Here is a 17,989-nt window from a genome sequence, read left to right on the forward strand (position 1 = left end):
GCAGTCAGAGCTTAAAGCGCAGCCACCAACGCAATCAACAAAGCCGCAGGTACAGGCACAAAAGCAGTCTCAAGAGATCGCAATGCTTGAGAAAGAGAAGAGTGCGTAAAGTATTCCGTAAGTTAGCTACCAACCATCAAAAATAAATCGTCAATATATTGTATAGCTGAACGTAGCAGGAAAGTTACACTGGAACCAAACAAGGTTTTCACAACAAGTAAAAAATCAGTCTCCCCTAGCGTTTAATTGTCGTATGTGCTTTCGTGTGCTAGCTTGCCTCGAGCCACCAGGGCCTAAGATATGTTTCTCGATCTTTGATGTTCTTCAGGTGTAATCAGATCTTCTACCAGATTCCTATGCGGGTGTGCTATGTGGTATGACATGCTCTTTGCCGATGTCTCGGCATGCTCTTGACCCACAGTGGAGAGCTGGCCCAGCCAGCCGCAAGAACATAAACTCTGCAGTTTCGCGCTCATCTTTTCACACTCCCAGTCACAAGCTGCTCGACGTGACGTACGGTAGGGGCGATGGGCAGGTATGGAAGTGTCGTTGATTCGGTTTCCTAATTATACTATGTACGGCCCTTAAGAGAACAGCAATGCTGAACAGCTCTAGTCTAGCTATTCACGCAACAGCCAGAACCTGCGAAATTGTAAAATAGAAACATGGCCACGTCGCTCGCAACATTCACTCATCGCGGAGCAGTGGTGTCGTTAGGAACCTCAAAAGGCGTCTCCTTGCGTCGAGATCACTTCGCACGCTTGCGCTGCTCCGATCCGCACCCACTCTCAACGCTCTCGACGACAGCTTGCGGTGGGGGTGTGCACCTCTAGGCGTCGACTGTGAGCGAGCTCACCAGAGCAGCTCTTCCCAGCCTGCGATATCATTGCGTCGTTACTTCTACGCTCTGTCCTGACTGCCACTCGGTCTCGGCGGTCTCGGTGGTTTCGGCTTGTGTGTCGCAGCGGTCTGTTGGAGATTGTTCTGGCGCCTGTTCTAACGCTTTCTCACATCATTGGTCGCATGCTTGCTCGACCTGAGAACCCTTGGAGTCAATAACCTTACACGCTCCACGCAGCTTTTCGTTCTTGCGTCTCTTGATCGCAAGCTCTTGCTTCAGTGGCCGGATCCGGTGAGTCAGCCTGAGGCGCTCTCTTTTGTATTTCTGTTGCATGCTAGGGATGGTCGTGCTCCGTGCAAACAGCTGCTGGCGAAGAGCGTTGAAAGTGAGGCACACCTGCTCGTCTAGCTGGCTGTTGTTAAGCTGCCAACGCAGGTCAGCGGTGGTCGTGTCGCGACAAAAAGCTGTCTTACCTAAGCCAGCAGCGGCGCGTGGCTGCCTATAGTGGTAAGTGGTTACAGTACAGATTAGAGTGATCTGTCGCGTGTATGCTGTGGGAACGATATAACAATATAATGCCACAGTAAAACCTAACAATCCTGACTAAAGGCGCGAGCTGGTTAGTTACAGCTGTAGCTCTTGTAGGGCCACTGTGCTGTCAGACAGGTAGCGCGCAAGCCGCTGCCGCCGAAGTGGTGCGTACATGGCGAGTGGTTGCGGCAAGCTGCGATGCTGACTGCGTCGACGCTGACAGCAACGACATCTTTGCTCAGTGTTGCATTTCAGGTGGCGTTGGTCCCTAAGTACCGTGTCCGTGCGCGTAACGACCGGATTCGCTGGAAATAGATAAGGTTGTAGAGCCACCCACAATAGCTATTACTACAGGATCTTGTAGCAGACTAGTAAAGTAATGCTTGCAGTTAATCTAGTCTATCTGTATTTACTTAGAAGTGTAACGTTGCAGCTGCGGCGGGTAGTAATAGCTAAGGTAGCTAGAGGCGGCGATAGGGGACTACATCTACTATATTTATCCATTAAAGCACGTTTTTAACTCCTTTTTTGCTAAATTGCTTATAAAGCTTTCTTCTTACCTAATTAGGGATATTTTATTGCTTTTGCAGCAATACACTCTTATTATAACGCTACTTTTTAGTATTCTATTAAACCTTCTAAATTACTATATTAGCCTTCTCCTTCTTACACCTCTTTAGAGCTAACTTTTTTTTTATACGCTTCTCCTCCTTCTCCTTCTCCTTAACTAGCTTTTTAGCAGCTGCTACTTCCTTATTAGTTACTTTTGTAAGCGCCTCTTCCTTCTTCTACTTCTTCTTCTTTCTTACTCTAATACAGAAGCGTGCTTTATTAATCTTTAAAGGAGACTAAAAGACAGCATTACTATAGTACTCCTGCTATTATTATAAATCTAATACGTAATTCTTCTTTTTATACTTCTTCTACTATCTTATAATCTTTTTAAGGCTATTTACCTTACATTAGAGTAGTAAGCCCTTAACTAAGATGTAGTAGATTAATTATCCTATCTTTTTTACCTTCTAACTCCTCTTATCCTTAGTAACCCTTTGTAAAAAGGTCTATAAACGTCTAGTCTTTATTGCTGTATCTAGATAATAACGTACTCTCTAAATCTAAGCACTCTAATGTTTTAGTAAAGTAATAAAGGATAATGTTAAAATTAAGTAGACACATACTTGTTACTTTAAAGAACTAAAGAATTTACCTCTTAGTAAAGCTAGAGATCTATACCTAATAGAAGAGCTAAAATATGTCTACTCTTATAATATTTATGTAGTTTTAAGACTCCTAAGTCTCTTTTATAACTCTTTTTAAGTATTTTGTTAATAGAATTTTAACTAATACTAAATTAAGTAGCTAGAGCGTCTAGATTAAGTAAGGAGGTAACTGTAAAGAGTGTATAAGGCAATTACAAAAGAGGATAGGTATTAGGCAGACATTATAAGCATAAAAGTAGCGATCTAGTAAACTAATAGATTTAAAAGTAGAGTGTATAAAATAGCAGACTGTAAGCTATAAGAGGATAGAGAGAGACCTACTTATAGTAGTAAGGCTTATACTCTCTACAAGTAAAAGTAAAGGTAAGTAAAGAAAGGTTCTACTAAGGTTAATAGGATCTGCTAGTAGGTTGTACTACATACTAGTAGGTTACAATCTTACCTTAGTAGAAGTCCTAATACGTGCCTTTTCTTATAAATTATAAAGTTTCTTAAGCTAAAGTCTATATACAGGTAGTAGTAAGAGCCTAATACTAATAGGTTTTAAATAAGAGTAAATAAAAAATAAAGGATAAGAAGATATATAAACTGTCTAAAATAACCTATAAGTAATTAGAGTAGAATTAAGCTATATACCTTTAGTAATATTATATAGGTCTCCTCTATACTTTATAGAAAAACACAGCCTCTAAAAGTCTTTCTACTATATAAACCCTATAATATATAAATTATTTACTAGCCTTTTTAGAGTATAAATAAGGAAGGAGTTAAGATTTTTTTTTTTAGTAGAGAGGAATTGTTTAGTTAAGAGAATTGTTTAGCAGAGAGAAACTATTAAAGTAGATAGAAACTGTTTAGTAGAGGGGTATAAGGTAGCCTATTACTTATTTTAACGCAGGACTAGTTACGTTATAGTAGGTTAAGATTATAAGAACCTACTAAAGCTAGAGGAGACTAGCTTAATATATTACTTAATAAAGCTAGAGCGTTTATAGGCATTGTCTAACTAGACAAGAGTTATCTTAAGTAGGCACTTACTTATAGTAATTGTTGTTATTACTATAGCTAGTAAAAGCTAAGTTAATATTATTAGATCTAGGGGAGTTACTGTTATTATTATGGTTAGAACTGCTAGAATATTGCTAAAAATTATTGTCTAAGGCTTCTAAACCATTGTAGTTGTAGATAGAGAGAGCTTTATTTTTACTTAAGGTCTTTATATTATTATTAGTGTAGATAGAGAGAGTGTCTGTTATAATCTACAGAATATAGAAAGGGTTCGTCTAATTATAGTAGCTGCAGCACAGTAATTATAATAGCAGAACAAATAATAAGTAAGTAATAATTACAGTGTTAGCACTTAGTTAACTGCTAATAGAGCACGTAACCTAATTAGGGCTTAGCGTAATTAGTATAATTATTAATTAGTGTAATTTACGCTTAGTATAATTAGAGGATGTATAATACTATTTAGTCTATATTACTACTCTAGTTATTAAAGTATAAAGTTTATAGAAACACAACCCTTATAATTTGTGTTAAACTCTATTAATTAACTTTATTATTAGAATGTTTTAAACCTACCTATAGAATAGATAGTCTACTCTATAATTTTCCTTATAAACCCTAGTTACTACAGTCTTTAACTAGATAACTACTCTATTAAGACCCCCTACACGTACTTATCTCTAAGACCTAATTAAACAATTACTTATAGACTTTATCTAAAGTGTAGCACTTAACATTTTAAACACTCCTAAGATAAGTACTTTAGGGTCTTACGCTACTTCTAGTAATACTTACTCTTCTAATGCAGATATAGAAGCCTCTGTTACAAGCAGTACTATAAACGTAGCTAAACTAGACAACTATTATAGAGACCGCAACAAGCTTAATAACTAGCTTCTCTAGTTTAACTTAATTTTTAAATTTTAAGAAAGTAAGATTTCTAAAAATAAATAGGTTATGCTAGCTACTAGCTACATACGCAGAAACGCTTTTAAATAGATTAAACCCTTTCTCTAAAAGGCTATATTAGATAAATGTCTCGACAATATCTCTAAATAGTTTAATAACTTTAACTATTTTAAAAAAATAATTAAACTAATTTTTAGAGTCTTAACTAAAACAGCTATTGTGTGTTGTAACATCTAACGTATTAGGTAATTCTACTCTACAGCTAACTATACTACTAAGTTCTAGCAGCTTTCTACTAATATAGTTTAGAATAATACTACGTTATTAACTATGTATAAATAAGGATTAAAGCCTAAGGTTAAGGAAGAACTAATACGCATAAGCACTAGTACTAAGACTTTAGATAACCTTATTAATTAGTCTATATTAATTAACGTAAAGCTCTATAAACTATAACTAGAGCTAAGAAAAGATCTGCAGGCATAGGTTGTAGTTATTAGAAATAACTGCCTGCCTCTACGTAACCTGTAGCGTAACAATCTAAACTAAGGATAATAGAGAGGACGTTACTAGCCTAGTACTAGCTAATACATCTATAATAATATATAGAGTAGTTAATTTATAATAGAGGGTATAGACCTCTTAAACCTTAATAAAGAACTACTACTAGGACGCTAGAATAAAAAGAAGGGTAGAGAAGGACACTACTCTAATAAAGATAGTAGTAAGGACTGCTACAACTATAGTAAGCTAGGCTACTTTGTAAAAGACTAAAAGATAAAGAATAAGGTTCTTTAATTGCTTAATATTCTAACCTATAAAAACAATACTGCAGATACTACTAACTAGAAATTAGTTACTAATAATATAGAATAACTTATAGAAGACCTAGAGTCTAGTTCTAAGAACAATACTAAATATATTAAACCTCCTATTTATGCAGTAACCTCTTACTTTTACATTACAGAAGGAAAAGGAGTACTATTTCTTAATAGTAACTAGTAATACTATGCAGTAGAATGCTGTGTAGAAGGAAAGAGCCTTAAGGTTAGTAAGAAACATAAAGGCCTGTTCTATTAATAAGGAACAAGTTACCTTAGTCTTAAAGGTAAGGAACTTCTAGTTATTAAACGCAAACTAGAAGATGCTACTAAGAAGTAAGCTATACTTAGTAACGTTTATAAACTATATAAAGAGACTAAAGACTACTAATATAAGATAGACAACCTTCTAGACACTTCTAGATAAATACTTATAGAGATTAGATAAAATACTATATATTACTAATACTAACGCTAGTAGTATAAGCGCTGTGCTAATAAAGAAGCATACGCCTATATATGTTAAGAACTTATTTAACCTATAGTAGGATCTAAGGAAGAAGAACCTACTCTAGAATTTAACTAGCTTATCTAGCAGGTTAACTAAGAGACTAATAACTGCTAATATGTATTAAACAATCTAGAAGAAGCTAAAGAGTAATACTAGTATAAAAAGAAGATATAACGTAGCTTACAGCGCATAAAGGAATAACAGCCCTTACTAATATTACTTCTACTACTATTTAGCCTACAATCCTAGTATAAACTAGATGTTAGGAATCTTTAATATAGCAACTTATTATAGATAGCCTATAGAGATTACTAATATAGTATACACTAAGATTATAAGCTAAACTATAGATAGTTTCCTCTAGAATATTATTCCTTTATTTTTAGTAGTATAACTGCTAGAACAACTTATATAAAAGGCACCTAATTAACAAACACAGCTATACCTACTTTTCTAGAACAGATAATCTATAAGTAATTATTTAGATATAGTTAGTAGTTAAAAGACAATACTATAACGCGCACTAGCAGAACTACCTAAACTCTAATTGTAAGGTTTACTAACAATATATGTAACATAATAGATTTAAGGATAAGACTATTTTAGAACAGCGCCTAAGAGTGCTAAGGATTATTCTATTAATTCTATAATGACTATTTGCCTTATTAAGCTTACTATTATGCTAAATAGAGAAGAGCTATTAGTATTATTAGACTTAGAATCCTAGAGAAAATATATATCCTATATAGTAGTAGAAGAAGCTAGACTTTAACTATAGTATAAAGAAGAACTATACCTATTATAAGTAGCTAATAGAGAGCTAATACTAAGAGAAGAAAGAATTACGCTTATAATTTAAGGCGCCCCTCTAAGGATATACAACTATAAAGAGAAGTTAGACCTTATTATTCTTAGAATAGCTACCTATAATATTATCTTAAGACTACTATAGTTATAAGAGTATAATCTACAAACTAATTAGAAGAAGTAATAATTCTTATTTAATAGATGTAAGTACTATATAGCTAAACTAATACCTACGCAACACACGCTGCAGTTAGTAGATAAAATAAAGATTAATAATATCTCTTTAACACATAAGAGGCGCTAAGATAGAGCAGTTAGCTAGCTACTAACTACTAAGACAGTAGGAGATAGGAAAGGCGCAGCTAAGAAGAAAGATAGTACACCTTCTAATACTCTAGATATATTTAAAAGTTATATAGAACTCTTCTAGTATAAGAAGACTATAAAGGTATTACTGTAGTATAAACTATAGGACTATAATATTAAGCTCTAGAAAGGGAAGGAACTGCCCTTTAGACCTATATATAGACTTTTAGAAAAGGAACTTAAGATACTATATAAGTATACTAAGGAGAACCTTAAGAAAGGATTTATTAGAAAATTAGAATCTCTAGTAGGATTATCTATTACTTTTATAGCTAAGAAAGACAGCTTACTATATTTATATATTAACTACTAAAAGCTTATTAATATTATAATTAAGAATTAATTCCTACTACTAAATAATAAGAAGTAATAAGATAGACTTAATAGAGTATAGTACTTTACTATACTTAACTTATATAGAGTATATAACCTTATATATATAAAGAAAGGTAAGAAATAGAAGATAGTATTTAGAACTAGTTATAGCTATTATAAGTATTAAGTTATACTATTTAGGCTACCTAATACACTAGCTACGTGCTAGGCCCTAATTAACAACATATTAAGAGTATACCTAAACAGAAAAATAGTAGTATATATTAATAACATTCTAGTATATTATAAGACACTAGAAGAATAAAAAATCTACGTTAAGGAAGTGTTAGACTGCCTAGGAAGAGCAGACCTCTACCTAAAGTAAGAAAAGTACGAATAGTATAAGGAAGAAGTAGAATTCCTTAGCTATATTATAGGAAGATATAGAGTAAAAATAAGCCTATAGAACATTTAGGCTATAAAGGATTATCTAACGCTAAAAATAGTTAAGGGAGTCTAGAAATTCCTTAGCTTTGTTTACTTTAACTAACGCTTTATTAAGAACTACTCTACAAACCGCTACTGCTTACTAAGCTAATAAGGAAGGATGTTCTCCTTAAATAGGAACAGGCATAAGAAGAATCCTTCTATTTACTTAAGTAAATATTCGTAGAACTACATAAAATAATAAAATTTACGAGTAGAAAGCTATTTTAAATTAAGACTGATACCTTAGACCTAGTATTAGAAGCTTATATATATAAGAACGAGATAGCCTATAGCACCTAATTACCTAATATTTATAAAAGTTTATAGAACTAGAAGAAAACTATAATATGCATAATAAAGAGCTTATAGTAATTATATTAGCTCTAGAATATTAGAAGATCTATATAGAAAGCTGCTTAGACCTTACTATATATATAGGCTATAAGAAACTAGTTTATTTAATAACATCTAAGGTTCTTAGAAGGAGGATAGGTTAGATAGTTAGAATAGTTAGAAAGGTAGAAATCTAAGATACTATATACCCTAGGAAAAGATAATAGTAGAGCTAATATACTTAGTTAGCAACATAACCTTATAGAAATAAAAACAATTAATAAGTACGCTATACTTAGAATTAATAAGGATAGATCCTTAGGACTATTATAGCAGCTTAATAACATAATATAAGTTTAGTAGGAATAACGTATCCTATTACTAGTTCTAGAAGAACTCTAAGAAGAAATTATAGCTAGTTATTACAATAACATACTATATAGACACCTTAAAATTTAGTATATAATAAACTTATTAAAAGACACTATAAGTTTAAGAATATAAAGAATAAGGTTACTAAATATATTAAGAACTTTATTTATTATTAATAAAATAAGTATAGTACATATATAAAATATAGAGAAATATAGGCTATAGAGCTACTAACAGCGCTATAGATAAACATTACTAAAGATGTTATTTTATAGCTACCTGTCTCTAAGAACCCTCTTATAGGATACGCCTATAACTTAATTTTTATTTAACTAGATAGATTTACTAAGTACGCTAAGATAATACCTTTTTGTTACAATTATACTGCAGAGCGACTAGCTTAAGTATTATTAGACTAGGTACTTAGGTACCTTAGCACACTAGAATCTATTATTAGTAATTAAGATAAGCTCTTTACGTTTAACTATTAGACTACGCTGTTAGCAGCTATAGGTACTAAGAAGAACCTATTAACTACCTATTATCTGTAAATAGATAGATAAATAGAAAGAATAAATTAAACTATAGAAACATACCTATAGATATACAGTAACTAGTAATAGAATAACTAGAATTTAATATTACCTATAGTATAGATTACGTATAATAATAAATTATTAGAAGTAATAGGTATAACGCTATTCTTTGTAAATTACAAGACACACCTAAATCTCTTTACTAGGAGCCTTAATATAACTGTTTAGACAGAACCTATAATATCTATAGTAGCTAAACTTAAGGTAGTATATTAGAAATTATTAAAAAACTTTAGTAAAGCTTAAGAACAAGCAATCTCTTATGTTAATTATTAAAGAAAAACAGCACCTTAGCTAAAAGAGGGGGATAAAGTTATTTTCCTTACAAAAAACATTTAAACTTAAAGACTAATAAAGAATTTAGACCACGTTAAAGTTAGATTCTTTTTTATTTCTAAGCAGATAAGCCTAGTTAACTATAGGCTTAACCTTTTAAAGGATGTAAAGATCTACCTAGTATTCTACATCTCCTTATTAGAACTAGCTAACTTAAGAACGCCTATCTAGAAGAACTTCTATTACTAAGCTAATAGTAAAGACTAATAGGAAGTTAAGAGAATAATATAATACTAGAAGGAAGGTAGCTAGGATATATACCTAGTTAAGTAGTTAAGATACTATAACTTAGAAAACACATAGAAACTAACTACACACCTTATAAACTACTAGCAGTTATTAAAGTAATTTAAAGAGACTAATTAGGCAGTTCTACGTTATTCTCCTAGTACTCTAGGGGCTAGCCTTTAAAGGCGCTCTAGGTACTAGGTAATAATAAGAACTTATTAGACAGATCTAACTTAATAGTCCCTACCTCTAAATGTTCTTTCTCTTTAATACTACGCTCCTCTACTAAAATAGCCTCCTTATTATAATAGTCTACTAAATCTATTTATTATTATACATTCTTCTTACGTGTATAAGCTATACGTAAGTCTTCTATAGCCTTTTTAGAAATACACAGTACTTTAGTATATACCTTATAACTCTCTTTTATATACATATATAACTTCTCTTTCTTAGACGCTAGTTAGGTTAACTTAGGTTAAGTTACCTTTACGTTATAATGTTACCTTAAGTAAATATACTTACTATATATTCTAGACTAGATATAGTTATTATACACTTAGTTATAATTTATATAGGTTTTATATTTCTATAATATAATCTCTCTAAAGGACTTAAAAAATTTATATAAACTATAACAGTAAGCTAAACATAAGATATTTAGCTGTTTTAGCATTATTAAGACCTACCTAATAATTAAGAAAGGGCCCTACATTATATAAATAAGCTTAAGAGACTAGGCTAAGATAGAAGGGGGATAGTGTTATAATTTAGAGAACACAGAAAGGATTTTCTTATTATAGTAGCTACAGTATAGTAATTATAATTATAGAATAAATAATAGGTAAGTAACATTTATAGTGTTAGCATTTAGTTAACTACTAATAGAATACGTAACCTATTTAGGGCTTAGTATAATTAGTATAATTAGTAATTAGTATAATTAGTACTTAGTGTAATTAGAAGGTGTATAACACTAATTAGTTTATATTACTACTATAGTTATTAGAGTTTTTAGTTTATAGAAACACAACCCTTATAGTTTGTACTAAACTTTATTACTTAACTTTATTATTAGAATATCTTAACCCTACTTGCGAAATAGATAGTCTACTCTATACTCTTCCTTACAAACCCTAGTTACTACAGTCTTTAACTAGATAACTACCCCCTTAAGACCCCCTACACGTACCTATCCCTAAGACCTAATTAAATAAATACTTATAGACTTTATCTAAAGTATAAAACTTAACACTAATCTTTACAAACGTTGTAGTAAAGAGGGACATTTTTACTAGGATTATACTAACACGGTAGTACCTATAATATAGGTAGTAATAATCTTAGGTAAGAAAGAGGCTAGTTTATATAGGGGAAAATAGCTACTTCTAATATAAGTCTTAGTTAGAAGCGCTATAAAAGTATACTAGTAGAGGAGAACACTAGTATAGGGGCCTTATAGGCTACTAGAGATTCTATTATAGACTCTATTGAGAAGCCCCTATTTTATATACTTTTATTTATTAATAGTGTAACCTATACTAATATAATAGTAGACTTAGAGTGTAAATGCTTTAATATAGTAAGTAATAAATGTACTATGCGCTTATAAGGAGAATTTTTTAAGGTACTACTATAACACTTAGTATAAGTAGTAGGTACTAGTAGAAGGTCTGTAATCTCCTATTTAGTTCTATTTACTTATAACTTAGATAGGTAGCACTTATAGGCTGTAGCCTACGTAGTACTAGGTCTAAGCTAGAACGTTATTTTAGAGACACCTTAGCTATAATAGGAGGGCGTAGTATTAGACGTAGAAAAGGGTATACTAATAATATAAAGGGTAGAGAACCTTATAGTCTATAAGTCCTTCTAGTATATAGTAAACGTTTACGTTATACTTCTATTTATAGCTAAGTATAATAAGACCCTAGCTAATAGGCTCTAGAAGTACTAGCCTAGAAACCTATTCTTTTCTATAGGTATCTATAATATTACTATAATTCTCTTAGTCTAATCCCTAGAAGCGTATAAGACGGTGGAGGAGGTAGATACTCTTCCCTCTAAGTAAGCTTAGTTTTAGGATCTCTTTAATAAGAGTAAGGCCTTAGGCCTTCCTCTATATAGAGGTTAGATAGATTACTATATATAGTTATAATATAACTAGTCTAGAAAGATATAGCCTCTACTCTAGGGTCCTCTATATAACATGCTAAGGGACTAAGATTAGCCCTCTAGTGTTTAGCTACTTCTAGTGTTTAGCTACTTCTAGTGTTTAGCTACTTCTAGTGTTTAGCCACCTCACCTAAGTAAGCTTTACTAATTTAAGTTGTAATTTTTTAATAATAATAATTATAATTGCTACTCTATATATATAGAGTAAAGCGTAAAAGTTACTACTACTACTACTACCTTTTTAGCTTTCTCTTCTTCTTACTATAATGCCTACTTAGCTTATAATACTTCTTCCTAATCTATAGCAACCTTAATTACCTTAACACTACTAGAGCGCTTATTTAGATTAACCTAAACCTACTTTCTTAAGTAAGTAATAGTAGCAGTATCTAATTAATACTTAAGGCGCTAGTTTTTAGATTCTAGCTAAGCTGCGCAGGTATTAGCTCTAGTAATAGCCTTACCTACCTTACTAAATATTAGGCGTGTGCTCTATAAATAAGAGTCTAATGGAATAAGCTACTAAGCCTTATATAAGGCCTATAAGCTCTAAGGTGTAGTAAACATATAATATAAGGCTTAAGTAGATAGTAGAGAAGTAATAGGCTAGCCTAATACTTAAGATAAGAGTATTATAAGGTCTAGATTGTATAGGTAGAGGCTAGCAGCCTTCTACCTAGCTTGTATAACTCTCTTAGATAGTCTCTTATCTCTTACCTTATTATATAATGTAATAAAGCGCTCCTTCTTAATAGGTGCTGCGTTATTAACTGCTAAGAGGGCTTTAATCCTGCTACGGTAACATAATTTAAGTATTAAGAATAGAGCTAGATCTAGCAGCTAGAGGATAGTAATACGTAAGGTAGAAGGTATAGAAGATAGACCTTACTCTACTTATAGAGCTATATAAAGTCTATTAGAGTATAAGAGCTATAGCTATCTAGTATAAGTAGCCGCTAGTAGCTAGGTTAAGGTATAGTTTAAGGCAGAAAAATTCGCTTTAACTACTTAGATCTAATAGTATTTAACGTCTATTTATTCTCTAACGTTATATAGAGCTAATTAGGTACCTCTTATATAAGGAACTATATAGATTATAGATACTTACCTTTAAAGATAACTAGGCATTAAAGCTTCTTACTAACGGCTAAGATAGACTTAATAATAGACACCTACTTACAATCCTCTAGGGATTTAACGTAAGCCTTCTTCTTTAATAAGCTAGTAACTACATAGGGGTTGCTATATACTCTAAGTCCTACTCTAGTCTTATCTATATTCTATATATTCTTATATTATATTCCTAGCTTAATCTACGTATACTTAAATAACTCTAGAAACATATATATAGTCTTATAGTTAGCTACTATAGTCCTTATACTCTTAGTCTTTTAGCTTACTATAGAGGTAACACGTAGGTTATACATAATAAAATAGGTTACCTATTTATACCTAAGTAGCTTATAGTTACTATTTATATAGAGGATAAGAGTAGCTATTTCTTATATATGTAGATAGGAGGGTAGCTATATACGTAAGTCCTCTTTAAGTATCTAATCTACTAGAAATTACTCTTATTCTAGAGTTAATTACTGCTGTTAATAATAAGCTATTACGTTAGGTTAGTAACTGTTAAGGCGCTCTTAGATTGTTGATTAGAGGACGCTATAGGCCTTAGCAGCCTACTATTAGCTTATAAAAACACTAGAATTAAGATTAGTAATAGTAGATTGTATAGCTATTTTATAGAGATCTATTTTAATAGCGTAGCGTTAAGAGGATAGAGTGTTAAAATTAGAGTAACATATTATATAGGGTAGCTAAGCACTAGAGGTAGCTAAATACCAGGGGGCCGATCTTAATAACTAAAGCTATAGAAATAGGTGTTAGCACTAATAGATAAGGGGTAGATCTCTACCTTCTTTTCCCCTACTAGAGTACTTGTTTAGCTAGTTAAGAAGCTTTCTAGCAGGTAGCGTATATATATTAACTATTACGTACTTAATAGTATTATAATTATAAACTAATACCTACTTTCTCTTATAAAGGAGACGTTATATACACTAGAGGGGGCTAACTAGTTCTCTAAGGTTAATATCTATATAGCTTTTTACTAGATTTAGATTATAGAAGGAGATAAGTACCTTATAGTATTCTACCCTTATTTTAGTCTCTTTAAGTAGCTAGTCTGTCTATTTAGCCTAGCAAGAGCGCTAGCATCCTTCTAGCGTTACATTAACAGCGTGCTTTAGGAGATATTAGGTAACTATACTACTATATACCTAGATAATGTTCTTATTTTAAGAAGTAGGTTTAGGACAGACTACTTAGGAATAGTTAGCAGAATTCTTACACTTCTACGTAATGCTAGACTACATCTAGATCTAAAGAAGTACATATTTACTAAAAGGAGGTACACTACTTAGAGTACATTATAGAAGCTAGAAAGGATATTTACTCTAAACCTTAGAAGGTTTAGGCTATCTATACATAGGAAGCCCTATAGACTCTACGCAGAGTCTATAGTTTTCTAGAGTTTACTAACTTTTATAGGGACTTTATCCTAGCCTTTTCTAATATTACAACTCTACTTAATTAACTTATAGTAAACAGGAGTAGAAAGCACCCGTTAGTAGGTAGAGAAAGAGAGATAAAAGAGAAGATAGTTATAGAGAGATAGATTAAGAGGTAGGTAGATAGTAAGGTGTCTTAGATAGATAGATGCCCCTCTTATACCTAGCATCTAAGGGATTACTAAGGTTATCCCCCCTATTTACTAGTATTACTAAGGTAGTTACTCTGTGCACTAGCATAATAGGGAAAGATATCCTATTCTAGTAGGGGTAGGAGGAGGATGCAGCATTCTACTAGCTAAAGAACACATTTATAATAGAACTAGTCCTAACCTAGTAGAATTCTAAACAAGAAATACTACTAGAGGAAGACTATTTTTATAATACTTTAGGTAGCTGTATTTTTAAATAGTATAGGAAGGTGCTTTCCTCTATAGTAGACTACTCTACTACTCTTATAGTAGAATAATAAAACTATATAATTTATAATAAGAAGTTAACTACTGTTATAAAGTACCTAGGGGTCTAGGCAGCTAGGTTAAGGTTAGTTACTAGGCTGTTTACTATCCTAACTAATTATAAGAATCTCTAGTACTTTACTACAGCGGGTAGGCTTAGTAAAAGGCAGTACTATTAGGCAGAAGAGCTGTTAAAATTCTGCTTCTACCTTTTATTCTGCCTAGGGCGCCTTACAGCCTAACTAGATATATAAAGCTACTAGGAGCAGGACTATAATAGGATGTTAGGGGTAGTGTATAGAGTAATAACTCTAGTTTAAGTATTAGTAGTTAGTATACTAGGCTCTTATATACCTCTACTTTTTATTAATATATATATATAATTACTATAGAATAAAGGTATTTAGTAGAACGTAGGGTATATAGCGCGCCTGTCTAATGTCTATAATAGAGACTATTAGTTCCCTTCTAAGGCTAAGACTACTTAGTAAATTATAGATTATATACTTAGTGCTTATAGTATACTACTATAGCGTAGGATTATATAGGTTCTATATTAGAAGCTTCTTATAACTATAATAATCTAAAGAGTATATAAATCTAACCTAGTAGGTTATCTAGGTGCTAATACTATATTCTATATTATTAGGTATAACTTCTACTAGAAAGGGATGTTATAGGATGTTTAGCGTTATATCTATAACTACTACTATTTTAGCGCGTATATATTATAGCGCTAACAGTAGAGAATACTCTAGCTATTACTTATTACTAACTATTTTTAGTCCTAGATCTTAATAGATTTTATAGTTAACCTTTCTTAGGCTAATAAGGATATACTATGTTAATTCTTAGTTATTATAGATTATCTCTCTAAGTATATATAGCTAGAAGTATTAACTTTTATAACTATAAAATATTAAGCTAAAGTCTTCTATAATATATAGTAGTGTTTTTAGGGCTTTTTTAGCGCTATAATTACAGACTATAGCTTAGATTAGCTATAATACTTTTAGACAACGCTGTATAGCCTTATTAGAGAAGACTAGCTAATCTTTATAGCCTATTACCTCTAGATAGACAGAGAGATAGAGTATAGAAACTAAGAGGTGTAGGCAGTTCTATAGGTTATAGTTATCTTTAAATAGAATTACTAGCCTAACTATCTTCTAGCCTTAATTAGCAACATACCGCCTTTTACTAGGTAATCCTGCTCTTACTAACGTAATAGCAAATAACTTTTACTAGCTTTAGATCTCTTTAGAATAACGTATCTAAGTATAGTAGCTATAGGGGAGGTAGTAGCTAGGACCTATATAAGCAGCCCTAGATCTACTTCTTCTCTTCTTTAATACCTTTAACTTCTACTTTATTAAGCTCTTATTTTCCTATTTCTTTAACCTTTAACAACACATCAGGCCTTTAGACCCTTATTTTTACCTCCTCCTTTATTATGTCTACCTTGTCTTTTAGATCTCTAGTTAAGCGTAGCAATAGTAGTAGTAGTAAGAAACTTCTACCTAGATGTTAAGGCTGTAAAGGTTCTAGTGTTAGCCTAACTAAAGCTTGTTGTCTTTCTCTATAGGAATAAGCTTAGCTAATTTATAAGACTATTATTCCTTCTCTTTTAACCCTAATAGGTTATTAATAGTTCTTTCTAGTACTTCCTTTCCTAAATGATAGTATAGATAGCACCTTAACTTATAACATTATAGAAGCTCTTATAACAGCTTATATTAGTAGAGCTAATCTTTCTTCTTTTCTCTATAATATTACTACAGCCTATACATACTTTACTAGTTTAATACTCTACATTCTAGATAGAATTACTATATTAATTGTTACACTATATACTATAACTAGGCACTCTACTTCTTTTATTACCTCTACTATTCTGTACATGCCTAAGTTTCTAGTAATCCTATATCTCTAGCTACTCTTAGCGCCTAATAGTAGTATAATTTAGCTGCTATTAATAATAGTTACTAGCTTCTATATACTATTAGTGCCTATAGTTCTCTTATTTAAGGGTTCTTACTTACTATAACTAATACTGCTGTTTAACGTACTCCATAGGTAAGCGGATTAAATAGGTAAGCAGATTACTCTACTAAGACTACACTAAATTTCTACCCTATTATAGCTTATATTAGCCTACTTTAGCCTTATATACAGTAGTGCAGTATATAATATTACTTAGAAACATCTTCTACAGCCTTCTTACATGTACGTAAGTAATGTCTAACGTTATAGCACTTTATACAGCGTCTTTAGGTTACTTCTCCTCCTTTAGTACGCACTTACTTCTTTACCTTCTTACTATTACTACACACCCTAAACTTAGTTAGAGTAGTTAATTAAAGGCCTTCCTTAGCTGTTAGGACTCTCTTCTGCTGTAATTACTTTCTTTTATGCGATTTACGTCGCATAGCAGCCTTATTTGCTGCTTAAAGCCTAGTAATCTCCCTTTAAGCTAATACTAGCTTATGCGCTACTATAGCTGCGCCTTTAGCAAGCTTTTTAAAGGCCTTAACTATTAAAGTTAGTAAGCTGCTTGCATGCCCTTAAATTCTCTCTTAAACTAGCGTTAATTGCAACCCTAATTGCAGGGTAGTGCTTAGGGTTTAGGACTACTAGGGCTTATCTTCTATAGTAGGTAGCGGTAGGGTACGTAGGCGGACATTAAGACCTATTATAACCCGTTCTAGGTTAAGGGGGACTATTCTAGCGCCTTAGAAGCCTTCTTAGATATTGCTAGAAGTAAATATCTCCTTATAGGCGTCTATAAAGTATAGTAGAAACTTAGTTTTAGTAATATAAGTAATGTAGTTATGTATAAGATTCTTAGCTTAGCGCCTATATACCTTCTTTAGAGGGGTAAAACAACCTATATCTAGTAGTTATAAGAGGTAAGATAAGTATAAAGGTATATATAGTGTAACAATCTTTACTTCCCTATAGTATTATTAGAAGTTAAGGGAGTTATAGCTCTTATAGCTATTAATAAGAAGTAGCTAGTATACTTCTTAGGTGCGCGTCTTTATATAGGCATTAAAGTGCTTTAACTAGTCTAGACTAAGCTTATTAGTAGTCTATCCGT

The 17,989-nt window shown here is 32.0% G+C and overlaps 1 protein-coding gene across 1 annotated transcript, besides 36 other annotated features; it reads left to right on the forward strand.

Moving 5' to 3' along the window:
- Positions 1–665: 665 nt before the first annotated feature.
- EKO05_0010320 (uncharacterized protein) lies at positions 666–833 on the forward strand (the record flags this gene model as incomplete). Its single annotated transcript, XM_059637727.1, has 1 exon — positions 666–833. One exon carries the CDS (start codon positions 666–668, stop codon positions 831–833), a length of 168 nt encoding a protein of 55 aa, XP_059493710.1.
- An 812-nt stretch (positions 834–1,645) lies between these two features.
- Positions 1,646–2,762: a mobile genetic element.
- Positions 2,150–2,179: a tandem repeat.
- Positions 2,276–2,305: a tandem repeat.
- Positions 2,759–2,800: a mobile genetic element.
- A 4-nt stretch (positions 2,801–2,804) lies between these two features.
- Positions 2,805–3,250: a dispersed repeat.
- Positions 2,942–2,969: a tandem repeat.
- A 576-nt stretch (positions 3,251–3,826) lies between the features above and the next one.
- Positions 3,827–4,336: a mobile genetic element.
- Positions 4,092–9,808: a mobile genetic element.
- Positions 8,029–10,590: a mobile genetic element.
- Positions 9,072–9,156: a tandem repeat.
- Positions 10,182–10,190: an inverted repeat.
- Positions 10,182–10,538: a mobile genetic element.
- Positions 10,238–10,246: an inverted repeat.
- Positions 10,238–10,640: a mobile genetic element.
- Positions 10,423–10,431: an inverted repeat.
- Positions 10,423–10,772: a mobile genetic element.
- Positions 10,530–10,538: an inverted repeat.
- Positions 10,593–10,632: a tandem repeat.
- Positions 10,632–10,640: an inverted repeat.
- Positions 10,634–10,938: a mobile genetic element.
- Positions 10,665–10,708: a tandem repeat.
- Positions 10,764–10,772: an inverted repeat.
- Positions 10,938–11,906: a dispersed repeat.
- A 42-nt stretch (positions 11,907–11,948) lies between these two features.
- Positions 11,949–13,718: a dispersed repeat.
- Positions 12,000–12,023: a tandem repeat.
- Positions 12,024–12,042: a tandem repeat.
- Positions 12,078–12,095: a tandem repeat.
- Positions 12,676–12,741: a tandem repeat.
- Positions 13,129–13,160: a tandem repeat.
- Positions 13,719–13,722: 4 nt separating the features above from the next.
- Positions 13,723–14,464: a mobile genetic element.
- Positions 13,843–13,891: a tandem repeat.
- Positions 14,465–14,496: 32 nt separating the features above from the next.
- Positions 14,497–14,581: a tandem repeat.
- A 53-nt stretch (positions 14,582–14,634) lies between these two features.
- Positions 14,635–14,673: a mobile genetic element.
- Positions 14,673–16,073: a mobile genetic element.
- Positions 16,058–16,962: a dispersed repeat.
- Positions 16,951–17,989: part of a mobile genetic element that runs on past the window's edge.

The sequence above is a fragment of the Ascochyta rabiei genome, chromosome 19 (genome assembly GCF_004011695.2).
Source record: "Ascochyta rabiei chromosome 19, complete sequence".
Classification (NCBI taxonomy): domain Eukaryota; kingdom Fungi; phylum Ascomycota; class Dothideomycetes; order Pleosporales; family Didymellaceae; genus Ascochyta; species Ascochyta rabiei.